The 25,704-nt window shown below is 43.2% G+C and overlaps 1 protein-coding gene across 1 annotated transcript in view; it reads left to right on the forward strand.

Moving 5' to 3' along the window:
• Window positions 1-25,704, forward strand: part of LOC128687220 (rhodanese domain-containing protein CG4456) — a 98,456-nt gene that overhangs the window by 44,738 nt on the left and 28,014 nt on the right. The window contains exon 2 of the mRNA XM_070098500.1: window positions 21,881-21,994. Within this exon, the coding sequence (XP_069954601.1) occupies window positions 21,881-21,994 (114 nt within the window). The remainder of the gene's footprint in view (window positions 1-21,880; window positions 21,995-25,704) is intronic.

A 25,704-nucleotide genomic window follows, 5' to 3' on the forward strand; every position in this document is an offset into this window, starting at 1 on the left:
GTACTAGTTCAACAAGTTTATTATCGTTCTTAACTAGGGAGGTAGCAACAAGAGCAGATGCGGCCCTGCTCCTTCCTCATATTAAGAACCGTTGTAGATTTGGGAAAGCCAAGAATAATTCTGAGAGCTTCATTTTGCATTAACTCCAAGGGTCGGAGAGAACTTTCTCAAGCTAATATCAACATGTGAGCAACATAATCAATTAAGGACCTAACATAGGCTATGTACATCATTCTCATGATTCTCACATTAGCACCATAGTTGGGGTTGTAGCCAGCTTTGAGAGCATTTAGCCTAGCTTTGCATTTCTTATTTAGTTGTGATACAGTGGATTTGTTAAAGGGTTCATCTACTCCAAGATATCTAAGTTTTAACGTAGCTAATATTTTCACTCTGCAAATAGATGGGTGGGGGATGCCGTTTGCTTGTTAATATCTTTGTTTTAGAAGAAGATATTATGAGACCGAGTCGATTACAAATTGCTTGAACTTCATCTTCTTATGCCCTGTTGTGTGGATCATGTCATCAGCATAGCTTATAGCTATATGTTTAGGTGAGGCAGGTAGAGCATTTAGGAGAGTATTAGATTAAATAGCATGAGACTGAGAACTCCCTGCGGTGTACCTAGGGACATTCTTTATACTCGCTTCTAAAGCCTTGGTAGAGGACAGAGGATACTCTATTTGAGTTATCCTGTTATCCAGCAGAGTAGGCTCCCCTGCTGGATCAATGCAAAATGGATTCCACAAGTGCACTTCGCCTCCATTGTCGACAATCCTACCATACCTGTATCTAGCTTCTGACACAAACATGCCACAATTTATACCTGAGGAGTTGAGAACTGTTACTGTTTGTCATCCATAAATGTTAAGTTTCAACCTTAGATACATGGACGCATTTAAGTGTAACGAGTGTAGCAAACAGTTCTGTTTGAAGGGTAGAGGCCCAGTTATTGATACGTGCTCCAATTTCTTTATGAGGGCCATCACTCTGTACGACAACAGCAGCACTACCAGCTGCACCAGTGGACTGGTGTATGGAACCATCAACGTAAATAATTTGTGACAGTGTGTTCTGTGTGACTAAGTTATCAATACAGCTCAAGGCATCCTGTTCGGCTGCAAGACGAAGCTTTGGTTGTGATTTAAGAAATTTTGGGGGAAGAAAGAGAGGGTTAGTGGTTTGAATGGGGTAATATCCCATGTGGCAGGAAGTGCCGCTGTTGCCTTACTTGACATATCTTATGAATCTGGTTCATGCGGAGGTCAGTTCGTTTTTACGATTCATCTGGAGGAGTGTTCACCAGTGCTGAGGAAACTTTGGAGGGGTTTTGTGCAAGAGTTTGAATGGACTTGCCTGAGCATATTGACCCCAATGAGGACATTTCTTTCAGTAACACGATCTCTGATGCTTGGGATATCAAGTTCTTTCTGCATATTTAAAAATTTGGGAGAACGAAGGCATCCTAGGATGATCCTCATTGCTTCGTTGTGCAGTTTTTCCAGCCCTCCAAGCTTCGTCAGACGCAACAGCAAGTGGTGCAGCATAACCAACTAGTGATGTAATATAAGTAAAATACATCAGTTTCACAATTTTAATATTAGCATTCATACCTGGGATGAAAACCTGCCACAATTCAAACTCTTAACGCTCTCAGCCTTTCTCTGTATTGGCGACAGTCTCGTTGCAACAGGTCCTAGTAATGGGACCTCAAAACCTAGATACCTGGAGTTTACATGGAGAGAGTTCCGGGGGTCAACGCCCCCGCGGCCCGGTCTGTGACCACGCAAATCAACGTACGAGCCACAGCCCGGCTGGTCAGGAACCGACTTTAGGTGCTTGTCCAGTGCCAGCTTGAAGACTGCCAGGGGTCTGTTGGTAATCCCCCTTATGTATGCTGGGAGGCAGTTGAACAGTCTCGGGCCCCTGACACTTATTGTATGGTCTCTTAACGTGCTAGTGACACCTGTATCTAATTACATATTCTAGAAGAGACCCATCATGCAACTGGATCCGGTGAACTGCGCCTCTCTGTCAAAGAGGACGACTGTTGAGTATATTTTATCAGTAGAGATAACCCAATGTTCTGACACGAGGCTAGTACATGGTCAAGGATGTTTTGGGTGTTGGAGAATCCGGTGGTGTGAATTATATCAGCAAAGCTAATCATATAATGATCGGGCTGACTAGAAATAACATTTAGTAAAGCATTAATTAGAATAATGAATAAGGTTGGACCTAATACACCTCCCTGTGGGGTTCCTAATTCAAAGTCTCTAGTTACATTTCTATGTCCCTGGAACAAGACAAGTCTTTCTGCTGGACAGGTAGCTTTTAAGATAAGATAAGAGAGATAAGATTTCGTTCGGATTTTTAACCCCGGAGGGTTAGCCACCCAGGATAACCCAAGAAAGTCAGTGCGTCATCGAGGACTGTCTAACTTATTTCCATTGGGGTCCTTAATCTTGTCCCCCAGGATGCGACCCACACCAGTCGACTAACACCCAGGTACCTATTTGCTGCTAGGTGAACAGGACAATAGGTGTAAGGAAACGTGTCGGAATTTCCACCCGCCGGGAATCGAACCCGGGCCCTCCGTGTGTGAAGCGGGAGCTTTAGCCACAAGACCACCGGGCCACCTAATCCAGCGGAGAAACCATCTTCCTACATCCATTCCGGCAATTTCACTATCGATTATATGATTTAAGGTCAAGGAAGGTAGTATATGCGCTGTCAGTGTGCAGGGTGAGAAAGGTGGTAATGCAATGATGCACGCTCCTTCTATGCATGAAACAATACAACCGGAGAAAAAAATTGTTTGATTCTGTGCATGAGACGATTGAGAATCATCCTCTCAGATATTTTACACAAGCAGCTAGTAAGAGATATTGGGCAAAATGCATTTTGTTGATTGGGCTTTGGAATGGGAATGATGAGGCTGTCGGTCCAAGATTTGGGAAGCTCCCCAGTTACATATCTCTTGGTGTATAATTCAAGCCAAGGATTATATGATAATCGACATAGCAATCTGAGTATGTTGTAAGTAATACCATCCTCACCAGGCGACGTGGAGTTGCCCTTAGTAAGTGCTGCATCAAGTTCAAAGTTAGTGAAGGGAATGTTACAGTCATCTTCCTTAATGAGCATAAAACAAATGTCTCTTTCTTGCATCATGTTTTCCGTATATGCGTCTGTGTGGTACTGGGAAGGTTGTCATAGCTAGATGTAGCAGCCCAAGCCTTAACTCATTCGCCCTTTGTAAGGGATGAAGGTTCGCGATCTGACCAGTTCTGTTACCCTTTTATTTATATCCCTCCATGTCCAGCTACGTGGGGTAGGGGTACTGAGACCACTGGCAAAATTTTCCCAGTCCGTGTGCCTCGTTTATACAATGATAATTTTCCTTAAGCCTTACTTAAGATATTACAATCTCACTGACTGGTTGTGCACAGTAACAAGAGGTTTAATGATCCTCGTGTAGTAGATCTGACCCTCGTGTAGCAGATTTATTCACCTTCGTGTAGCAACTTTAATGACCCTCGTGTATTAGATTTTAATGACCTTCGTGACGTAGATTTAATGACCCATCGTGTAAGCAGACAGACTTAATGACACTCGCGTAATACCTGGAGTTTACCTGGAGAGAGTTCCGGGGGTCAACGCCCCCGCGGCCCGGTCTGTGACCAGGCCGCCTGGTGGATCAGAGCCTGATCAACCAGGCTGTTACTGCTGGCTGCACGCAAACCAACGTACGAGCCACAGCCCGGCTGGTCAGGAACCGACTTTAGGTGCTTGTCCAGTGCCAGCTTGAAGACTGCCAGGGGTCTGTTGGTAATCCCCCTTATGTATGCTGGGAGGCAGTTGAACAGTCTCGGGCCCCTGACACTTATTGTATGGTCTCTTAACGTGCTAGTGACACCCCTGCTTTTCATTGGGGGGATGTTGCATCGTCTGCCAAGTCTTTTGCTTTCGTAGTGAGTGATTTTCGTGTGCAAGTTCGGTACTAGTCCCTCTAGGATTTTCCAGGTGTATATAATCATGTATCTCTCCCGCCTGCGTTCCAGGGAATACAGGTTTAGGAACCTCAAGCGCTCCCAGTAATTGAGGTGTTTTATCTCCGTTATGCGCGCCGTGAAGGTTCTCTGTACATTTTCTAGGTCAGCAATTTCACCTGCCTTGAAAGGTGCTGTTAGTGTGCAGCAATATTCCAGCCTAGATAGAACAAGTGACCTGAAGAGTGTCATCATGGGCTTGGCCTCCCTAGTTTTGAAGGTTCTCATTATCCATCCTGTCATTTTTCTAGCAGATGCGATTGATACAATGTTATGGTCCTTGAAGGTGAGATCCTCCGACATGATCACTCCCAGGTCTTTGACGTTGGTGTTTCGCTCTATTTTGTGGCCAGAATTTGTTTTGTACTCTGATGAAGATTTAATTTCCTCGTGTTTACCATATCTGAGTAATTGAAATTTCTCATCGTTGAACTTCATATTGTTTTCTGCAGCCCACTGAAAGATTTGGTTGATGTCTGCCTGGAGCCTTGCAGTGTCTGCAATGGAAGACACTGTCATGCAGATTCGGGTGTCATCTGCAAAGGAAGACACGATGCTGTGGCTGACATCCTTGTCTATGTCAGATATGAGGATGAGGAACAAGATGGGAGCGAGTACTGTGCCTTGTGGAACAGAGCTTTTCACCGTAGCTGCCTCGGACTTTACTCTGTTGACTACTACTACTCTGTGTTCTGTTAGTGAGGAAATTATAGATCCATCTACCAACTTTTCCTGTTATTCCTTTAGCACGCATTTTGTGCGCTATTACACCATGGTCACACTTGTCGAAGGCTTTTGCAAAGTCTGTATGTATTACATCTGCATTCTTTTTGACACGCACACACACACACACACACACACACACACACACACACACACACACACACACACACACACACACACACACACACACACACACACACACACATCGTATGCATCACTAGCATGAACCCACACCTGATGATGCAGGTTAAGCAGGAGAAAGTGCTGAGATACGCAACGAGACTTGCTCCCAGAGAATGAGAGAATGAGGTGTGAGAAGTTCCAGGAACTAAACCTGGTGACACCAGAGGACAGAAAATACACAATACACAGAAAAACCAGGCGAGTCATTATAACGAAATACAGAACCCTCAGAGTTGATGTAGTGGATAGGGATAGGCACACGAGGCAGGAAATAGGTATACGAGGGTAAGGTTACAAGAATACAAATGAATTATAGGAATGTCAGGACGCAGAGTGAACTAGATGAAGACATAGTGGAGGCAGGCTTAATGCGACGTTTTAAGAGTATGTAGGATAGGGCACACAAGGCTAGGAGAGAATGAATCTAGCAAGTAGCAAGTTGAGGCAGAACCAGGAGCTGTGAGTCAACCACTGTAACTTATTTAACCTAACATAACCCAATAAAGTCAACCACTGTGACTTATTAAACCCAACATAACCCATTAAAGTCAACCACATGACTTACTTCACCTAACCCAATAATGTCAACCACTATGACTTATTAAACCCAACATAACCCAATAAAGTCAACCACTGTGACTTACTTAGCCTAGATAGAGTACATGAATATATATAATTATGTACTCTTTACCCAGGTAGATATGTTTGTGACTTGATCAAGTCCACTGTGTGGGTGGAACGTAATCAATAAAGGATCACATTACATTGCATTTCTGTTTATTTTTCCAACGGGGATACCTTCCGTGGATCGCACAGCAACTGAAATATATTGTTATTAATATTTTGGACACACTGGCTGTCTTCCTTTGAGGATGAATGACCCGAGAAAAAACACTTTTCACCATCATTTAATCACCGTCTTGTCAGAAGTGTGCTGACATTACAGTTCAGATGTACCTCCAAACCTCAATATCCCCCACCCATCCTTCAGAGTCCAGGCAATGCTTACCACCTTCAGGATTCAAGTCTGACTAACCGGTTTCCCTGAATTCTTTCATAAATGTCACCTTGCCCACACTCCCAAAAGCATATCAAGTCATAAAAACCACTTGCCTCCAATAACTCCTAACACACTCACTCAAAACCTTCTTAACCTTCAACCTTTCCTAGGACAACCCCTACCACTCCTATGCTTTAACCCAGATTTATACGCCCTCGAAGTCATCCTATATTTCTCCATCTTTTCTAAATGTCCAAACCATCTTAACAACCCCTCCTCAGCCCTCTGAATACTTTTGGTAACCCCTGCACCTCCTGATCTCCAAACTACGAATTCTCTGCATAACATTCACACTACACATTGCCCTCAGACACATCTCCACTGCCTCTAGCCTTCTCCTTGCTGCAACATCTAAATCCATGCTTCACACCCCTACAACAGCGTTGGTACCACTGTACTCTTTGTATATTATTATTATAATAAAAAAGAAGCGCTAAACCACAAGGGTTATACAGCGCTGCAGGGCAGGGAAAGATGTTAAAGCATTGGGTAGCAAGAGGAAGAGGGATGATTAGTAGGTTACACAAATAACCCGCACATAAAAGAGAGAAGTTTACAACGACGTTCGGTCCGACTTGGACCATTTACCCAGTCGGACCGAAACGTCGTCGTAAGCTTCTCTCTTTTGTGTGCGGGTTATTTGTGTATCGTTCCAGTCATGGTATTGTGCCTTTTTTGTTATTAGTAGTTTATTAAGTACAACGGGGCAGTGGATAGTGCAGGGGTAGAGGGCAGCAAGAGATTGAGGCAGAAAGGGCTGAGGGGAGTGCTAAAGGTATCATCATTAGAGTTTGTGGAGTAAATCAGTTGTCAAAAAGTCAATGAGTCTTTTTGATTAAAGGAGGGTCCATCAGCAAGAAGGGAAGGTAAAGAACGAGCAGCAGAGCGGAGACGATGTTGGAGGTAAATTCTGCGTGCTCGTTGATAGAGTGGACAGTCCAACAGAATGTGGCTAACAGATACTGGAACCTGACAATTCTCACAGAGAGGAACAGGACGACTCTCCAAGAGATACCCATGAGTAAGACGAGTGTGGCCAATGCAAAGACGGGAGAGAGTAGTCTCCCAATCTCGACACTGATGACAAGGAGATGGCCAGTAACCTATACTCGGTTTAATAGAATGAAGTTTGTTATAGAGCAGATCAGGCCAACATTGTTGCCAATGGGTGCAAAGGTGGGTAGCAATTACAGCAAAATAGTCGGTGAATGGAACACCTCTATATGAAACTGGGAGGTCATGTACTGCTGACCGCACAGCAGTGTCTGTTCATTGCCCTGTATGTCAACATAACCAGGGACCCAACAAAAAACAATATCTTTGTGCTTGGTAGAGATACAGTGTAACCAAAGTTCGATATGGAGAACAAGGGGGTGAGGTGTATCAAATTTATGTATAGCCTGTAAAGCACTAAGGGAGTATGAAACAACCACAAGTGGTGACACAGGCATAGATGCAATGCAGATAAGTGCTGCAAGAATGGCATACAATTCAGCAATAAAAATGGTAGCCGAGGATAGTAAATGCCCTCGCACGATACTGTCTGGAAACACTGCTGTGAATCCGACACCTTCAGAAGACTTAAAACCATCTGTGTACACTGCGATGGCATGAGAATTTAAGTGGAAGTGGTCAAGAAAAAGAGAGCGGCAAGCTACCATAGGCAGTTGGGCTTTCACGCATGGCAGTGAGAAAGAACAGACATGAACAGCTGGAACTTCCCAAGGGGGTAGGGAAAAGTGAGATACTACATGAACATACAAAAGTGGTAACTGAAGGGAGGACAAAAGCAAATGTAGGTGAAAAGGGACGGAGTAAACAGGGGCGATGAACAAATAAATGTCTACTAACATCAGTGACTATTCTATATATGGAAGGATTGTAGAGATCATGAGAACGAACATAATAGTGAAGGCAATGGGCATCACGGCGATCGGACAAGGATGGAATATTCGCTTCTGCATAGAGGCTCTCAACAGGTGAAGAGCGAAAAGCACCAAGGCATAAACGTAATCCCTGGTGATGGATGGGATTAAGGCTAGAGAGAGTAGCAGGAGAGGCCGCCGAATAAATCTGATCACCATAATCGAGTTTCGATAGAATTAGGGCGGAATGTAGGTGAAGGAGAGTTCTACGATCAGCTTCCCATGAAAGATGAGCGAGGGTTTTTAAGAAGGTTCAGCTGGCTGTGACAAGTTGCCTTCAGAGAGGTAATGTGAGGTGTCCAGGATAACCTACGGTCAAATAGAAGGCCGAGAAACCTGACTGTATCACATTCTGGGATACGTGAGCCATAGAGGTACAATGGATGATCAGAGATGGCAGAATGTCTAGTGAAAGTAATTTGGGGAGTTTTAGTACTGGAAAATTTAAACCCATGCATGGTGGCCCAATTGGAAACAGGGTTGACTGCATGCTGGAGAGAAACTGCCATGAGGTGACACAGCACCTGCACAAGCTATAGTGAAGTCATCAACATAGAGCAATGACCAAATATTGGACGGTAAAAGAGAGGCCAAATCATTTATAGCAAGAAAAAAAAAGTGTTGTGCTCAGAACACATCCCTGGGGGACACCTTCAGTTTGGACAAAGTCCAGGGAAAGCATATTATGAACCCGAACACAGAAATTTCTGTCAGTTAAGAAGTTTTTAAGGAAAGATGGTAGATTGCCTCAGAGGCCAAAGGAGTGGGGTTGGGCCAAAATATTATACCTCCAAGTTGTGTTATGTCTTCTCAAGGTCAAAAAATATGACAATAACTGAGTGGTTATTCGCAAAGGCATTACGAACATATGTATCCAAGTGTAGTAAGGGGTCTATGGTAGAACGTCCCTTACGAAAGCCATATTGACTAGTGGAGAGACTGTTGTGTGTCTCTAAATACCATATTAAACGTCTATTTACCAGATGTTCCATCACCTTGCAAACTGCACTGGTAAAAGCGATGGGACGATAGTGGGAGGCATCATGTCCTATAGTACCTGGTTTGCAGAAAGGGAGAACAATGGCAGATTTCCACAGCTGGGGAAGAACTCCATGTGACTAAATAAGATTAAAGAGTTGTAAGAGGACTGCAAGGGCTGACTGATGTAAATCCTGTAACATCCGAATATGAATGCCATCAGGCCCAGCTGCCGATGATCAACAAGCCGAGAGTGTTGCCTCTAGTTCCAGAAGTGTAAAAGGCACATTATAAGATTCTTCTTTGAGAGAAGAAAAGACTAAGGGCACTAACTCTATGGTAGACTTTGAGGAAAGAAACGAAGGGCATAGATGGAGCCCCTGAGAAATACGGACCAGATGATTACCAATAGCAATGGCAACATCAAGAGGGTTTGCTATATCAACATCGGTAACCCGCAAAACAGAAGACAGGTCGTGAGAGTATTTACCACTCAGTTTCCGTACTTTTTTCCAGACTGCACTCATAGAGGAAGCAGAGGTGATGGTGGAAACATAATCTCGCCAGAAAGTGCGTTTAGTGTTACGGATGACACAGCGAATGACCGCTCGCTTCTGCTTAAAATCAAGAAGTGTCTCTGTGGTTCTATTGTACTAGCACCTGCCCCACGGAGTGCGTTTCAAACATACTGCCCGAGCACAAGCAGGAGACCACCAAGGCATGCACCTCTGAGAATGCCTGCCCGAGGTTTGGGGTATAGAATGAGAAGCTACGGTTAAAACTGAGGTCGAGAAGAGGTGTAAAAGCTCATCAGTGGAGGATGAAGAAGGAACCTCACTAAAAGCAGTTGCGAGTAAAGGTCCCAGTTTGCTCGATCAAATTGCCAGCATGGGCTAAGAAGAGGTGATAAATGAAGGAGAAGTAAGAATAATTGGAAAATGATCGCTGTCATGTAAGTCCAGGAGGGCAGACCAGGTGAAGTCTAGTGCAGTGGAGGAAGAGCAGACCTAGAGATCGATGCAAGAGAGAGTATGAGTATGAGGATCAAAATGGGTGGGAGTACCTGTATTTAAAACATGGAGGGGGTGAGAAGCAAGAAAAGCCTCTAACTGAATGCCACAGGAGTCACAGTGAGACCCCTCAGAGGAAATGGTGGGCATTAAAATCGCCAAGTAAGTGGTGGCGGTAAGGACAAAACAAAGGCAACATCTGGGATAGATAATGCCCGAGAAGGAGAGAGACACAAAGAACAGATTGTATACCATTTATTTTAGTGGATACAGGCTAAAGTGTAATGCAGCGAGGTATGAGCAAATAGCTGACAGTAAGGAATATCAGTTTGTATAAGAAGGACACTTTCATTAAAGGTTCCATCAGAAAAAGGAAGCGAAGATTACAATAAATCATAGCTTGAGATGGGATGGATAACAGCAGAGTGTAATTTTGGTTCTTGTAAGCAAACACCAATAGGGGAAAACTGGGAGAGCAATATCTGAAGCTCACCCCAATTACCTCTGAGGCCGTGGATATTCCACTGTATTATTATTATAATCAAAAAGAAGCGCTAAGCCACAAGGGCTATACAGCGCTGCAGGGTAGGGAAGGAAGCGAGGGTATTGGATGGCAGAAGGGAGGAGGGATGATCAGTAGGTTACAGAAAACAGCAGGGCAGGGGATAGTACCGGGGTAGAGGGTAGCAAGAGATTGAAGTAGAAAGGGCTGAAGGTATCAGAATTTGTGAAGTAAGTCAGTTGTTGTCAAAAAGTCAATGAGAGAGTCTGGATGAAAGGTGTGTCCATCAGCGAGAAGGGAAGGTAAAGAGAGAGCAGCGGAGCGAAGATGACGATGTAGGTAAATTCTGCGTGCTCGTTGATAAAGTGGGCAGTCCAACAGAATGTGGCTGACTGATAATGGCAATTCTCACAGAGAGGAGCAGGGCGCCTCTCCATAAGATATCCATGAGTAAGATGAGTATGGCCAATGCGAAGACGGGAGAGAGTAGTCTCCCAACCTCGACACTGGTGATAAGAAGACGGCCAGTAACCTATACTTGGTTTAATAGATTGAAGTTTGTTGCCGAGCATAGTAGACCAACGTTGTTGCCAACGGGTGTGAAGGTGGGAAGATATTGCAGCAAAATAGTCCGTAAATGGAATACCTCTATATGAAACTGGTAGGTCATGTACTGCTGACCGTGCAGCAGTGTCTGCCTGTTCATTGCCCTGTACGTCAACATGACCAGGGACCCAACAAAAAACAATATCTTTATGCTTGGTAAAGATGCGGCACAGCCAAAGTTGGATACGGAGGACTAAGGGGTGAGGTGTATCAAATTTCTGTATAGCCTGTAAAGCACTAAGGGAGTCTGAGACAACCACAAATGATGACACAGGCATAGATGCAATAGGGATAAGTGCTGCAAGGATGGCATACAATTCAGCAGTAAAAATACTAGCCGAAGATAGTAAATGATCTCGTACGACGCTGTCCGGAAACACTGCTGCGAATCCTACGCCGTCAGAAGACTTAGAGCCATCTGTGTACACAGCAATGGCATGAGAATGATTAGATTAGATTTTGCCACCGAAGTGGCTAGTTTATTGTGCACCCCATATCCATCCTGTGGAGGGTAGCGCGAGAGCATATGGATACACAAAAGGCCTAGGAACTAGGCCCCAAAGGGTTAACAGGAATACATATGGATTTATATCTACATATCTATAGTTCACTTATCTGTTACAAGCAAATTTAGGAAATTTGCTTAGTATATCTGGTATCTTATTTTCATTAATAAGATATCTTGACATGTCACATAGGTTATTATACTGTCTGTCTCTGTATTCCTCAATAAGTGGACAATTAAGCACATAGTGTTCAAGAGTGACCATATGCCTGATCACATAATTTACATTTAGTTTGATCATCATCTGTGTGTCTCCCAAACTGCCAGAAGTACTTGTAACCAAGCCTAAGCCTGGCCACTACAACATCAGTCAGTCTGTTCACATTGCAAGTTGCTCCATAAACATACTTATCTACGTTCATGTTATCATAGTGGGTTATAGATCTACTCAGGCTTCTAACTGCATTCCTATAACAATCATTTTCATTATTTACTTCTCTCCTAATATTATTCCTAATGCTAGACACAGTTATACCAAAGTTATATTCTACGTTCTCCTTCTGGATACTCTTCTTGGCTAACATATCAACTTTATCATGAAGGAGTAATCCAATGTGTGATGGGATCCATAGCAATTGTACATTAATTCCTTTGTCCCTAATTTTTGAGTATCTATACCTGGCTTCCCCAATGAGCATGTTGTTGGAGTCATTATATGAGCCAAGAGCCTTCAATGATGACATAGAATCAGTAATGATGATAGAGTCAAGCTCAGTGTCATAGGTTAGCTTTAGCGCCATTAGGATTGCAAACAATTCAGTTTGCAGTGTAGACGCCCAGTTGTTAATTCTTATGCCTAACTCAACAAATTTATTATCGTTCTTAACTAGGGAGGTGGCAACAAGAGCAGATGCAGCCCTGCCAGAAGACTCCTGTTTAGATCCATCAGTGTATATAACTTGTGATAACTTATTACTACCAGCTAGGCGAAAAATTTCTTCTTGAGCAGTTGCTCTAACAAGAGATTTAAGGAAGGGATTACTAGCAATGAGCTTCTTGGGAGGGACTTGTAGGTATGTGATATTAAATGAACACATCTTCCATGGAGGAGTGAAATGCTCTTGTTGCCTACAGTGATACAGTTCATGCAGGTTATAAAACTTAATGCAATTGCACGTTTTCACAATCCATTTAGATCTGTGTGTATTTACCTCTAGACACTTGGTGAGATTCACTGTGACAGTGTCAGGTTTGTTTCTCAACATTCTAATACCGAGTACAGTGTTAATTTCAACAATCCAATCACTGATACTAGAAATACCAAGCTCCTTCCTCATGTTAAGAACTTTCGTAGATCTGGGACAGCCAAGAATAATCCTGAGAGCTTCATTTTGCATTAACTCCAAGGGTCGGAGGGAACTTTCTCTAGCTAATATCAACATGGGAGCAGCATAATCAATTAAGGACCTAACATAGGCTATGTACATCATTCTCACGATTCTCACATTAGCACCATAGTTGGGATTGTAGCCAGCAACAGCTTTGAGAGCATTTAGCCTAGCTTTACATTTCTTGTTTAGTTGTGGTATAGTGGATTTGTTAAAGGGTACATCTACACCAAGATATCTGTAAGTTTTAACGTAGCTAATGATTTCACCCTGCAAATAGATGGGTGGGGGATGTCGTTTGCTTGTTAATATCTTTGTTTTAGAGGAAGATATTATGAGGCCTAGTCGATTACAAATTGCTTGAACTTCATTAAGAATGGTATTCATCTTCTTATGCCCTGTTGTATGGACCATGATATCATCAGCATAGCTTATAACTATATGTTTAGGTGAGGCAGGTAGAGCATTTAGGAGAGCATTAATCAGAATATTAAATAGCATGGGACTAAGAACTCCTCCCTGCGGTGTACCTAAAGACATTTCTTTAGAATCACTTCTGAAGCCTTGGTAAAGGACAGAGGATACTCTATTTGACAGGTATCCTATTATCCAGCAGAGTAAGCTACCACCAATATTCATTTTGGCTAGTTCATGTAGTATAACGGTTCTGTTCGCAATATCAAATGCAGATTTTAGATCAAGAAAAGTGGTAAAACTAGTAGAGGTGTGTGCAGTGAGAAAGGTGGAAATACAGTTCTGCACACTTTTACCTTTCATGAACCCATAGAGGTAGGGGGAAAGTTGATGTCTGATTCTGTAGTACAGTCTGTTAAGCATCATTCTTTCAAAAGTTTTACAAAGACAACTAGTTAAGGAGATCGGCCTAAATGTATCAGGCTGTTGGGGCTTAGGGATAGGCACAATGAGACTATTGGTCCAGGAAGTAGGAAGAACGCCCTCAATGTAACTGAGATTATACAGTGCCAACAAAGGGTTATCAGGCACGTGCCTTAGAGTTCTGAGAATATCATAGGTTATACCATCCTCTCCAGGAGCAGTTGATCGACCTTTGGTTAATGCATTATCTAATTCATACTCGGTAAAGAGGCAATCACTCTCATCAATATTTTGGCTCATAAAATTAATCAGTTTCAACATTTCTTCAGAAGTACTCTCTAAATTTTTTTTAATATGAGATGGAAGGCTTTCATGCCTGGATGTTTTGGACCAGTCATTTATGAGGTCATTTGCTTTTTCAAGAGGAAAGGGATGAGCAACATTGCCAGTCTTTTTCCTGGTTATTTTATTTATACCTTTCCAAGCCAAACTCAAAGGGGTGGACCTATTTAATCCACTAACAAACTGTTCCCATTCCTGTTGCCTAAGTTCTTCCTTTCTATTCCTTGCATTTGTTAGTGCAGCTTGGAACGTTCTGAGCAGGTCTGGGGTTCTACATTAACGGTATGCTTTACCAATCCTCCTAGCTGCATGTGTTAGATTGCGCAGCTGTGGATCATTATAGTATTTACATTGGTTTTTATTGTTATTTATAGTGGAGGGTCTTTGTTTCCTATTCCTGCCCACTTGATCTGTGAGAACACTCTCAATAGTGGTAATTAAATCATCATTAAATTTTTGTGTGCCAATGGGCTCGTAATTCTTATACCATTGATCCAAGTGGTTAATAAAGTTGTCTCTGTGTTCTGGTTTGAGAATAAGTTTCCTCCTTCTGTATTTAGCTCCTTGATTGCTGGAGATGTGATCAAGATTGACAGTTGTTAGTCTTGGGAAGTGATCAGATAGAAGATCATCAACTATGACAGAGTCATGCATCGTACATGATGTATTAAATCCAAGACACAGATCTAGTATGCCACCATATATGTGAGTAGGCTCAGTAGTGCCCACAATTCGAACATTATCATGCTCATTTAGCAATCTCACTAGTTTAGTTCCATTGGTGTTTGTAATAGACCCACCAATATTCTTATGTCTGGCATTAAAATCTCCAAGAATGATGGTAGGTTCACTATTGATGCGATCTGGTAAAGCATCAGGTCGAAGCTGGTTCGCTGGGGCATAGCGATTAAAAATGTTTATGGAAAAATCCCCTGCATATACTTTGACACCATGATACTGCATGTTAACTCGACTCTGCAAGGAAAGGAGTGAATGTGGCAAGTTCTTTCTGACATACATCACACAACAGTTGGTTGACCTTAGGTTATAAGCTGCACATCCAGGCAAGTTTGGTGGAGGTGTTCCATCTTTCAATCTACATTCCTGCAAACAGATGACATCAATATTCTTGGTTGCACTAATATGATGTAAGTCAGGCAACCGCTTCCTGATGGAAGCAATGTTCCATGAAAAGATTTGTAATGTATCCATTGTAGTGAGTTATTACAATCTCTTGCTCATAAGATGGTAAAACTATTATGCTTTGACTGCAGTGTGCAGACACTTAAGAGCAAATAGCATAGTTTGTACGTCTTTATCTTCAGAACCTTTATTTTTAAGCATTTTTCGGCATTTTGGCAGCCAGTTATAAGGCAAGTCTTGAAGGCAAGAGTTATGGGCTTCTTTCTCACAAATTACTGGAAGCTGAACGGAGATTGCTGCACTTTTGACATCATCACCATGCTCAAGAGCATCATCCTGATTACATATATTTATTAAACTTGTCAGGATCTGTTCAAGATGCTCAATTTTTTTTCTGGAAATTTGTTATAATATGAGGAAGGTCAGGCGAATCCAATGCCTCTCCGGAGGATGGCACTTCTGGGTTAGTGCTTCCTTTAACACCTATCACCTTAACAGGTACCATGCTTACATTAGTGTTCTCTGTTTCATCATTCATTGCAGGTAGGTCCTGTGCATCTGACTCATCTCCAATTTCCAGGGAGGTTACCTGTGTGGTGTCCGTCTGACTGTTGTAGTTGTGTGTATTGGGAGAAATGACAAACTCATCCCCATATTCAGGTGTAGCCATAGATATCTGTAGTGGCAGACCAGTAGTTCCATATGTGCTAGCAGGGATGGCTAGCTCCTCCACAGCTGGTGTGTGTGATGGCATTCTGGTATCACCAGAATTGTTTGCAGTGAGGTGGGGTTCTTGCACACTTTGCAGAGGTTCAGTCTCAGATCTGGCTGTGGTAGACTGGATAGCCCCATCCTCAGTTACCATTAAAGGACTGTTATCAGGTTTACCTCGAAGGTTGTTTGGGAGAATGAGAGTGAAAGTGGTCAAGAAAAAGAGAGCGGGAAGCGACCGTAGACAGTTGGGATTTCGAGCAAGGGAGAGAGAAAGAACAGACTCGAACAGCTGGAACTTCCCAGGGGGGTAGGGAAAAGTGAGATGCTACATGAACATAGAAAGGTGGTAATTGAAGAGAAGACAAGAGCGAATGAAGTTGAAGAGAGAAGGGACGGAGTAAACAGTGACGGCGAACAAATAAAGAATGTCTACTAATATCAGTGACCATTCTATAAATGGAAGGATTGCGAAGATCATGAGAGCATACATAGTAGCGAAGGCAATGGGCATCACGGCGATCGGATAAGGATGGAACGTTCGCTTCTGCATAGAGGCTCTCGACAGGGGAAGAGCGAAAAGCACCAAGGCATAAACGTAATCCTTGGTGATGAATGGGGTTAAGGCTAGAGAGAGTAGCAGGAGATGCCGCTGAATAGATCTGGTCGCCATAATCAAGTTTTGATAAAATGAGGGTGGAATGTAGGTGAAGGAGGGTTCGACGATCAGCTCCCCATGAAAGATGAGCAAGGGTTTTAAGAAGGTTCAGCCGGCTGTGACAAGTTGCCTTCAGAGAGGTAATGTGTGGTTTCCAGGATAACCTACAGTCAAAGAGGAGGCCCAGAAACTTGACTGTATCACGTTCAGGGATACGGGAGCCATAGAGGTACAAAGGATGATCGGAGATGACAGAGCGTCTAGTGAAAGTAATTTGGTGGGTTTTAGTGCTGGAAAATTCAAACCCACGTGTGGTGGCCCAATTGGAAACAGGGTTGACTGCATGCTAGAGAGAAACTGCCATGAGGTGACACAGCACCTGCACAAGCTATAGTGAAGTCATCAACATAGAGCAATGACCAAATATTGGATGGTAAAAGAGAGGCCAAATCATTTATAGCAAGAAAAAAAAAGTGTTGTGCTCAGAACACATCCCTGGGGGACACCTTCAGTTTGGACAAAGTCCAGGGAAAGCATATTATGAACCCGAACACAGAAATGTCTGTCAGTTAAGAAGTTTTTAAGGAAGGATGGTAGATTGCCTCAGAGGCCAAAGGAGTGGGGTTGAGCCAAAATATTATACCTCCAAGTTGTGTCATGTCTTCTCAAGGTCAAAAAATATGACAATAACTGAGTGGTTATTCGCAAAGGCATTACGAACATATGTATCCAAGTGTAATAAGGGGTCTATGGTAGAACGTCCCTTACGAAAGCCATATTGACTAGTGGAGAGACTGTTGTGTGTCTCTAAATACCATATTAAACGTCTATTTACCAGATGTTCCATCACCTTGCAAACTGCACTGGTAAAAGCGATGGGACGATAGTGGGAGGCATCATGTCCTATAGTACCTGGTTTGCAGAAAGGGAGAACAATGGCAGATTTCCCCAGCTGGGGAAGAACTCCATGCGACTAAATAAGATTAAAGAGTTGTAAGAGGACTGCAAGGGCTGACTGATGTAAATGCTGTAACATCCGAATATGAATGCCATCAGGCCCAGCTGCCGATGATCAACAAGCCGAGTGTGTTGCCTCTAGTTCCAGAAGTGTAAAAGGCACATTATAAGATTCTTCTTTGAGAGAAGAAAAGACTAAGGGCACTAACTCTATGGCAGACTTTGAGGAAAGAAACGAAGGGCATAGATGGAGCCCCTGAGAAATACGGACCAGATGATTACCAATAGCAATGGCAACATCAAGAGGGTTTGCTATATCAACATCGGTAACCCGCAAAACAGAAGACAGGTCGTGAGAGTATTTACCACTCAGTTTCCGTACTTTTTTCCAGACTGCACTCATAGAGGAAGCAGAGGTGATGGTGGAAACATAATCTCGCCAGAAAGTGCGTTTAGTGTTACGGATGACACAGCGAATGACCGCTCGCTTCTGCTTAAAATCAAGAAGTGTCTCTGTGGTTCTATTGTACTAGCACCTGCCCCACGGAGCGCGTTTCAAACATACTGCCCGAGCACAAGCAGGAGACCACCAAGGCATGCACCTCTGAGAATGCCTGCCCGAGGTTTGGGATATAGAATGAGAAGCTACGGTTAAAACTGAGGTCGAGAAGAGGTGTAAAAGCTCATCAGTGGAGGATGAAGAAGGAACCTCACTAAAAGCAGTTGCGAGTAAAGGTCCCAGTTTGCTCGATCAAATTGCCAGCATGGGCTAAGAAGAGGTGATAAATGAAGGAGAAGTAAGAATAATTGGAAAATGATCGCTGTCATGTAAGTCCAGGAGGGCAGACCAGGTGAAGTCTAGTGCAGTGGAGGAAGAGCAGACCTAGAGATCGATGCAAGAGAGAGTATGAGTATGAGGATCAAAATGGGTGGGAGTACCTGTATTTAAAACATGGAGGGGGTGAGAAGCAAGAAAAGCCTCTAACTGAATGCCACAGGAGTCACAGTGAGACCCCTCAGAGGAAATGGTGGGCATTAAAATCGCCAAGTAACGGAAGTGGTGGCGGTAAGGACAAAACAAAGGCAACATCTGGGATAGATAATGCCCGAGAAGGAGAGAGACACAAAGAACAGATTGTATACCATTTATTTTAGTGGATACAGGCTAAAGTGTAATGCAGCGAGGTATGAGCAAATAGCTGACAGTAAGGAATATCAGTTTGTATAAGAAGGACACTTTCATTAAAGGTTCCATCAGAAAAAGGAAGCGAAGATTACAATAAATCATAGCTTGAGATGGGATGGATAACAGCAGAGTGTAATTTTGGTTCTTGTAAGCAAACACCAACAGGGGAAAACTGGGAGAGCAATATCTGAAGCTCACCCCAATTACCTCTGAGGCCGTGGATATTCCACTGTAAATAGGCCATAATTGGTAATGAGACAGATACAAGAAATCTGCAGGTAAAAGTATCAACAGACTAGAAGGGTTAGAAAAGTCCACATGTGGCAGCAGCAGAAAACGTTCAAGCAGAGAAGGAATGGGACACTGTGAAGAGAGGAGTCGTGCAGATGGAGGAGAGAGGAGGAACAGGAGGTGGATCAGTGTCCATTGACGTTTGGTTTAGTCTTTTCAATATATTCTGAGATAGCTTCAAGTGTTTCGGAAGACAAAGACGTTTTATGGGAGACAATATTGGACATGGAAGGAGGAGGGTGAGTAAAGACTGAGACAGCAATGGACTGTACCAAAATAGATGGGGGGGACGAAAGATAGAGGGAACTGGAGAAGTGTGGGAGGAGACAGAAGAGGAAGAAACATGGAAGGGGGCAGAAGAGGAGGAAACCTGGGAGGGGACAGGGGAGGAAGGTACAGTACAAGGAGAAGGATGAACCTCCACACTTGTAACAGCCAGTTAAAGGTGAAGAACCAGGTACAGAGACTGGAAAGGTAAAATGTGGAGATAGAAGAAGAGAAGGAGGGGTTAAGAAGTAGCAGGGCACTTGGGAGGTGGTGTTGTATGAGGTCTTGTCAATACCGGAACTTGTGAGGGAGAACATGAAGTGAGAACAGATTGAGGTGTTGAAGTATGGACATTTGAGTCCAGGACAGCAAAAGAATTAGAGACAGGAGTGTCTATGGAAGTGGTAACCCCAGAAGAGGCTGCAGATGGGACCCCAGAGGTGGGGATACGTTTAGAAACACGAGAATAAGAAATATGGGGAAGTCTCCTTTGGAGGCATAGATGAGAAACTGCCATAGCATAGGGGAAACCTTCTGCTTCTTTGAGGCAACGGATTTCTCACTTAAGTAAAACTGGCAACAGCGAGAATAAGACAGGTGAGCCTCATGACAATTAAGACAAGAAGGAGATAGACTACAAGATGTATTGGCATGGTCATTGACACCATAGACTGGGCATTCAGCTATAGACCTGCAATATTTCACTGGATTACCAAAACGCCAGCAATTTCTACACTGTTGTGGTGTAGGGATCACCTTTCGAACTTGTAAACAATGTCCAGCTATATAAACAGAGGATGGGAGTTCATTGAGCTACATTGCAAGAGTATCGTCTCCGCCCGTGGGCAGGAAGGACATACGTGTCTACTTTGAGGATTGGGAGGTCTTGTTTTTTCAGCTGTTCTAGAATGTCATTGCCACATGTTTGAAAATTCTGTTGGACAGTGGTATAGGGCAGAATGGCAGTGCCACTACAAGAATTGATGGAATGATGTTTTTCGATAGTGACAGGAATAGTATCGATATTTGAAAGAAGAGAAAGGTCATGAGCTTGGTTAGCTTTCTGGACAGTGATGATGCATGTACCGCTCTTGAGAGCATGAAAGGATATATCTCTACCAACATGGTGTAGGAGTGCCTTGCCAGTACTATGGTCGGAAAGATAAGCAGTAGAGGAAGTCAGTCGTAAAGTGAAGAATTTAGTCCATTTAGCATTCCGAAACTGAGCATGGAAAGGGAGTGTATGATGTGTCGGTCTTTTCTGAGTAGAATAAGGAAGTGAAGAAGTATCATCAGGCAACTGTAGTGGGCATTTAGGAGTGGGACCAGAATTGGTCCAACGTGGGACAGGCTGGCGATTCGAAAATTGCCGCACTGTAGAGGGAGAAGCCAGAAGCATAGTCAAAGGTCAGACGTATCGAAGGAGTCAGTCAAAACCCCAGTACCCAAAGTGGGTGATGAAACAGCACCAGCAAGAGCTACAGGGGGGCATTAGAAGTGTCCGAAGAGTGGTCAAAAAACGAGGTGGGGTCAGAGCAGGGTGTGGCATCAAGAAGGGGCCCGGGGGTAGAAGGTTCATGGATTGGGTCCTCCATGGTTAGGTTACTTCTTTCTTTTTTATTTTTATGAAAAAAAAGAAAGAAGAAAATAAAATAAAAATAAAAAAAGAACGAAAAAAGGGGGGAATGGGGAGGAATAGCTCCTAGGAGGAATGAAAGGGCCAGAAATCTCCCTCTGCACCCGCTATAGCGCAAATGCAGCATGGAACCCGTGCCATACCCTACCCTTCAAGCCAGTAAACCAGCAATCTGGGATAGCAATCTCACATCTGCCGAGCTACCTCAGTGGACAAAAGAGAGGGTGGCCAGATATCCACCACAAAGCATGCCTCCTTTGGCCACCACCCCCAAAATCCGAAAAGTGGCCTCCAGAGACACACCCGTTGCCCGAAAGACACCCAAAGCCACCCCCCCCCATGAGACCGGAGAGGGATCGGGATATCCCTAGGCTATCCAGATTCCACAACAAACTATACCACCGCCAAGAACCTCAATGGAATGGGACGGACCCCGGTACCCTTCCCCCTACCTAGGAACCAGTGTGCCTGTGGGTAGAATCCCAAATGCCATAAAGAAGGGAATAAGAGAGAGATGGGGAGGAGGAGGAGGAAAGGGAAAAGGGAGGATGGGATTGGGAAGGGGGGATTGGGGGTAATTAGGTTAGGTTTGAGGAAGGAGACCAACAGGTCTAATTCCTCAGACCAAGAGACTCTTCACCGTGCCAAGGAGCTCTTGAAGAGGACTCTTTGTATAATCCCAGTTTTGCCTCTGGATAAAGTTCTTTATCTCCACAGATGCCTCAATGTACCACTCACATATTCTCTCTCGGTCAGTTCTGTAGTTAACTTCATTGCTCATAGAATTATCCTCCGACAAGTCCTCTACCAAATATGTGAAATCATTTACTTCACAATCCTTCCTTCATTAGTGTTACTACAGTAAGAGTCATTATTATTATTATTATTTGTTATTATTATTGATGTTCACATTCTTACAGGTATCAATTACGAAGAGCTATCGTCACACTTGTCTGAGTTTGTCATTATTGACGTGAGGCAACGAGACGAGGTGGTGGAACAAGGTCAGCTACCTGGCTCTCATGTGCTACCTGGTGAGTGATGACAGGTTCTTGACGTGAGACTACTTAACCAGGTGGTGGAACAAGGTTGCGTTAGCGAAGACACAGACAGACATCTCTGCCACTTCTGATATGTATGTGTGTGATCAAAAAATATGATTGGTTCAATACACAAATAACCCGCACATAAAAGAGAGAAGCTTACGACGACGTTTCGGTCCGACTTGGACCATTGACAATGGTCCAAGTCGGACCGAAACGTCGTCGTAAGCTTCTCTCTTTTATGTGCGGGTTATTTGTGTATCGTTCCAGTCACGGTATTGTGCCTTTTTGTTATTTATTTAATATGATTGGTTTATATATCCAAGCTAATGTAACCTTCCGTAATGTATCTTAACTTACACTACACTGTATCTGTTGGTGTAGATGGTGTGACTTGCTGGTGTGACCTGGTGTAACTTGGTGTGACACGTAGCTGGTGTGACTTGGTGTAACCTGCTGGTGTGACATAGCTTGGAATGACATGGTATAGCTGGAGTGACTTGGTGTAGCTTGTGACTTGGTGTAGTTGGTGTGACCTGGTGTAGCTGGCAGTTATTACCGGGATACCTCAGGGATATGTTTAAAAGACAGTATTCAAAATAAAGTTGCTAGTAATGGCAAATCAACTGATCAACAAACAAAGAAAGATAGTAGAGGGCAACGAGTGACTAGCTCCCTTAAGGTCAACTATACAAATAGTAGGAGTCTAAGAAATAAGATAGGTGAGCTAAGATTACTTACAAGTGTAGATATAGATATTATTGGTATAACAGAGACCTGGTTCAACCTGAAAGTTAGAGAAATGCCTTCTGAATGCAACATACAGGGTTATAAACTATTCCACACTGATAGGGTCAACAGGAAGGGTGGTGGTGTGGCGATGTATGTCAGAGAAAATTTAAATTGTTGTCTTAGACATGATATAAGATTAGAAACATCGAACACAGAATCTGTTTGGCTACAGTTTCTCGAGGGATGTGGCAAATTAATTTTGGGTGTGATTTATAGGCCCCCCAAACCTTGATAGGGAGTGCAGTAAGCTGTTATGGGACGAAATTCATAAGGCATCTAGATATGAAAATGTTGTGATAATGGGAGATTTTAACTTTAGACAAATTGATTGGAACAATATGACAGGAAATCTTGAGTCTAGAGACTTTCTTGATACGGTTCAGGATTGCATTGTAGAACAGGTTGTGACAGAACCAACTAGAGGAAACAATCTGCTTGACTTGGTTCTTGCCAACAAAGATTCACTAATTAATAATCCTGAGGTTAATGATGAGCTTGGGGAAAGTGATCACAAATCTCTTAGTTTCAATATATCATGGAATTACCCAGATAACTGCAATCAAATCTCTGTCCCAGATTTTCGCTTGGCCGACTTCATGGGACTGAAAAATTACCTGGGTAGGCTAAATTGGGATGTCCTGACTATGGGTCAGGTAGGTGATCTTGGTTGCCAATATGATGTTTTTCAGAGCATAGTTCTTGCTGCCCAGACAACTTTTGTTCCGAGTAGGGAAATTAGAAAACCAAAAGGAGATTATGAGGCTAAGGTCGCAAGGGATTCAAAGACTAACCCAAAAGGGTTCTTTCAGGTATACAGAAGTAAGATTAGGGACAAGATTGGCCTACTTAAGAGTAACTCTGGTCAGATCACTGACAGTGATAAGGATATGTGTAAAATTCTAAATACCTACTTCCTCTTAGTTTTCACCCAGGAAAATACTAGCAATATTCCTGAAATAATAGATTATGTAGAACAGGATGATAATAAACTATGTACGATTGCCGTAACTAGTGACATGGTCCTCAGACAAATAGAGAAACTAAAACCTAACAAATCCCCAGGCCCTGATGAACTGTTTGCAAGGGTGTTAAAGGAATGTAAAGAGGAACTTAGTATACCTTTGGCTAATATTTTTAACATATCACTACAAACTGGCATAGTGCCTGATAAGTGGAAAATGGCAAATGTAATACCTATTTACAAGGCAGGTGACAGGTCCTTCTCTTCGAACTATAGACCAATAAGCCTTGCCTCCATAGTGGGAAAATTTATGGAATCAATAATTGCAGAAGCAATTCATAGCCATCTTGACAGGCACAGATTGATTAATGAATCTCAACACGATTTTACAAAGGGGCGTTCCTGTCTTACGAATTTACTAACTTTTTTCACTAAGGTTGTGAAAATTTGTCTGGACTGCCTCCATGTGAGTTGTCTACCCTGGCAAGCTCTGTTGACACCGAGCCCTGAGGTCGGTACCTGTCTCACAAGTGGCTTATAGGACAGATTTTCATAAATGACTGATGTTACAAGAAATCTTGCCTGCATGTACGTATAAAGGACTAACTTGGTGTTGGAGAATGTGTCTCTGTCTTCAACCTCCCTAAGCTTTAGACCCTGTGGACTTTCCCTCAGAACCACGTGCAACCGGGAGCCTTAATTCCTGCAATATTCAGTCGATATTAGTGACCTGCCTGCACCTCAGAAATTCCTATTTCCAAGGGGGTGTATATCCCCTAGACTAACTATGCAGAGTGACACTAGCTCCTAGACAAGAGATGCCAGTACATACTGGTCATGAACTGCCGGCTGCACAAAGGCCACAGCACGACTCACAATTTTCCCCAGACACTGGCCAGGATCGAGTAGAAAAATGGGAGGTCTTGTCTTACTGTATGGGCCTGAAGGAGGAGGACATCTACAGTACGTTGAGGTGCCTCCACCAGATTTCCCCAGGTCTAGTAAGTGAAGACATGTGGGGGCACCACCTGCTGATCATGGCACTTGCTGCTACGACGGTGTCTAGTCTTAGAAGAAAGCACGGTGGTCTCAAAACCCCATGCCCTAGTATTTAAACTTGGGCTGCCAGTTCTCCCTGGCTAACATAACCTAGTGTTTGCCTACATTATTGGCCTATTACTACCTGTGTTAAGGGCTTAGGTCTACATTATTATTATCTACAGTTGCCACAATAGTTCTAATATTAGTGTACTAACAGTATAAACTACCTACTTCTTCCCTGAAGGGTAAATCTATTAATTAAGAAGTACCTTCCAACCACCTTCGCCAACCCGGGTGTGTGTGTGTGTTTTTTGGGTGGGTTTAAGGGCCACCCCAACTAAGCTGTTTATCCGTGACAATTTGGGATCTTTGTATGCCGTATCTGTCCTGTGGAACTTTAGGACCGAATAAATTTCCACAGTGTTTGCGGAGGTAGATCATGGTAATGAATATGATATTGTGTATACGGACTTCAGTAAGGTTTTTGATAGAGTTCCACACCAGAGGCTATTGAGGAAACTTAAGGCACACGGAATAGGGGAAACTTTTTCCTGGGTAGAGGCATGGCTGACAATTAGACAGCAGAGAGTTTGCATAAATGGGAAGAAATCAGAATGGGGGCACGTCACAAGCGGTGTTCCTCAGGGGTCAGTGTTGGGCCCGTTGTTGTTCACAATTTACATAAACGACATAGATGAGGGAATAAATAGCAACATAAGCAAATTTGCTGATGACACCAAAATAGGCCGTCCAATTCATTCTAATGAGGACACTAGAGCACTCCAGGATGATTTGAATAGACTGATGCAATGGTCGGAGAAGTGGCAGATGCAGTTTAATATTGACAAATGCAAAGTTCTAAATGTTGGACAGTTAAATAACCATGCCACATATAAATTAAATAATG

This window comes from Cherax quadricarinatus, chromosome 62 (genome assembly GCF_038502225.1).
Source record: "Cherax quadricarinatus isolate ZL_2023a chromosome 62, ASM3850222v1, whole genome shotgun sequence".
In the NCBI taxonomy this organism is placed as follows: domain Eukaryota; kingdom Metazoa; phylum Arthropoda; class Malacostraca; order Decapoda; family Parastacidae; genus Cherax; species Cherax quadricarinatus.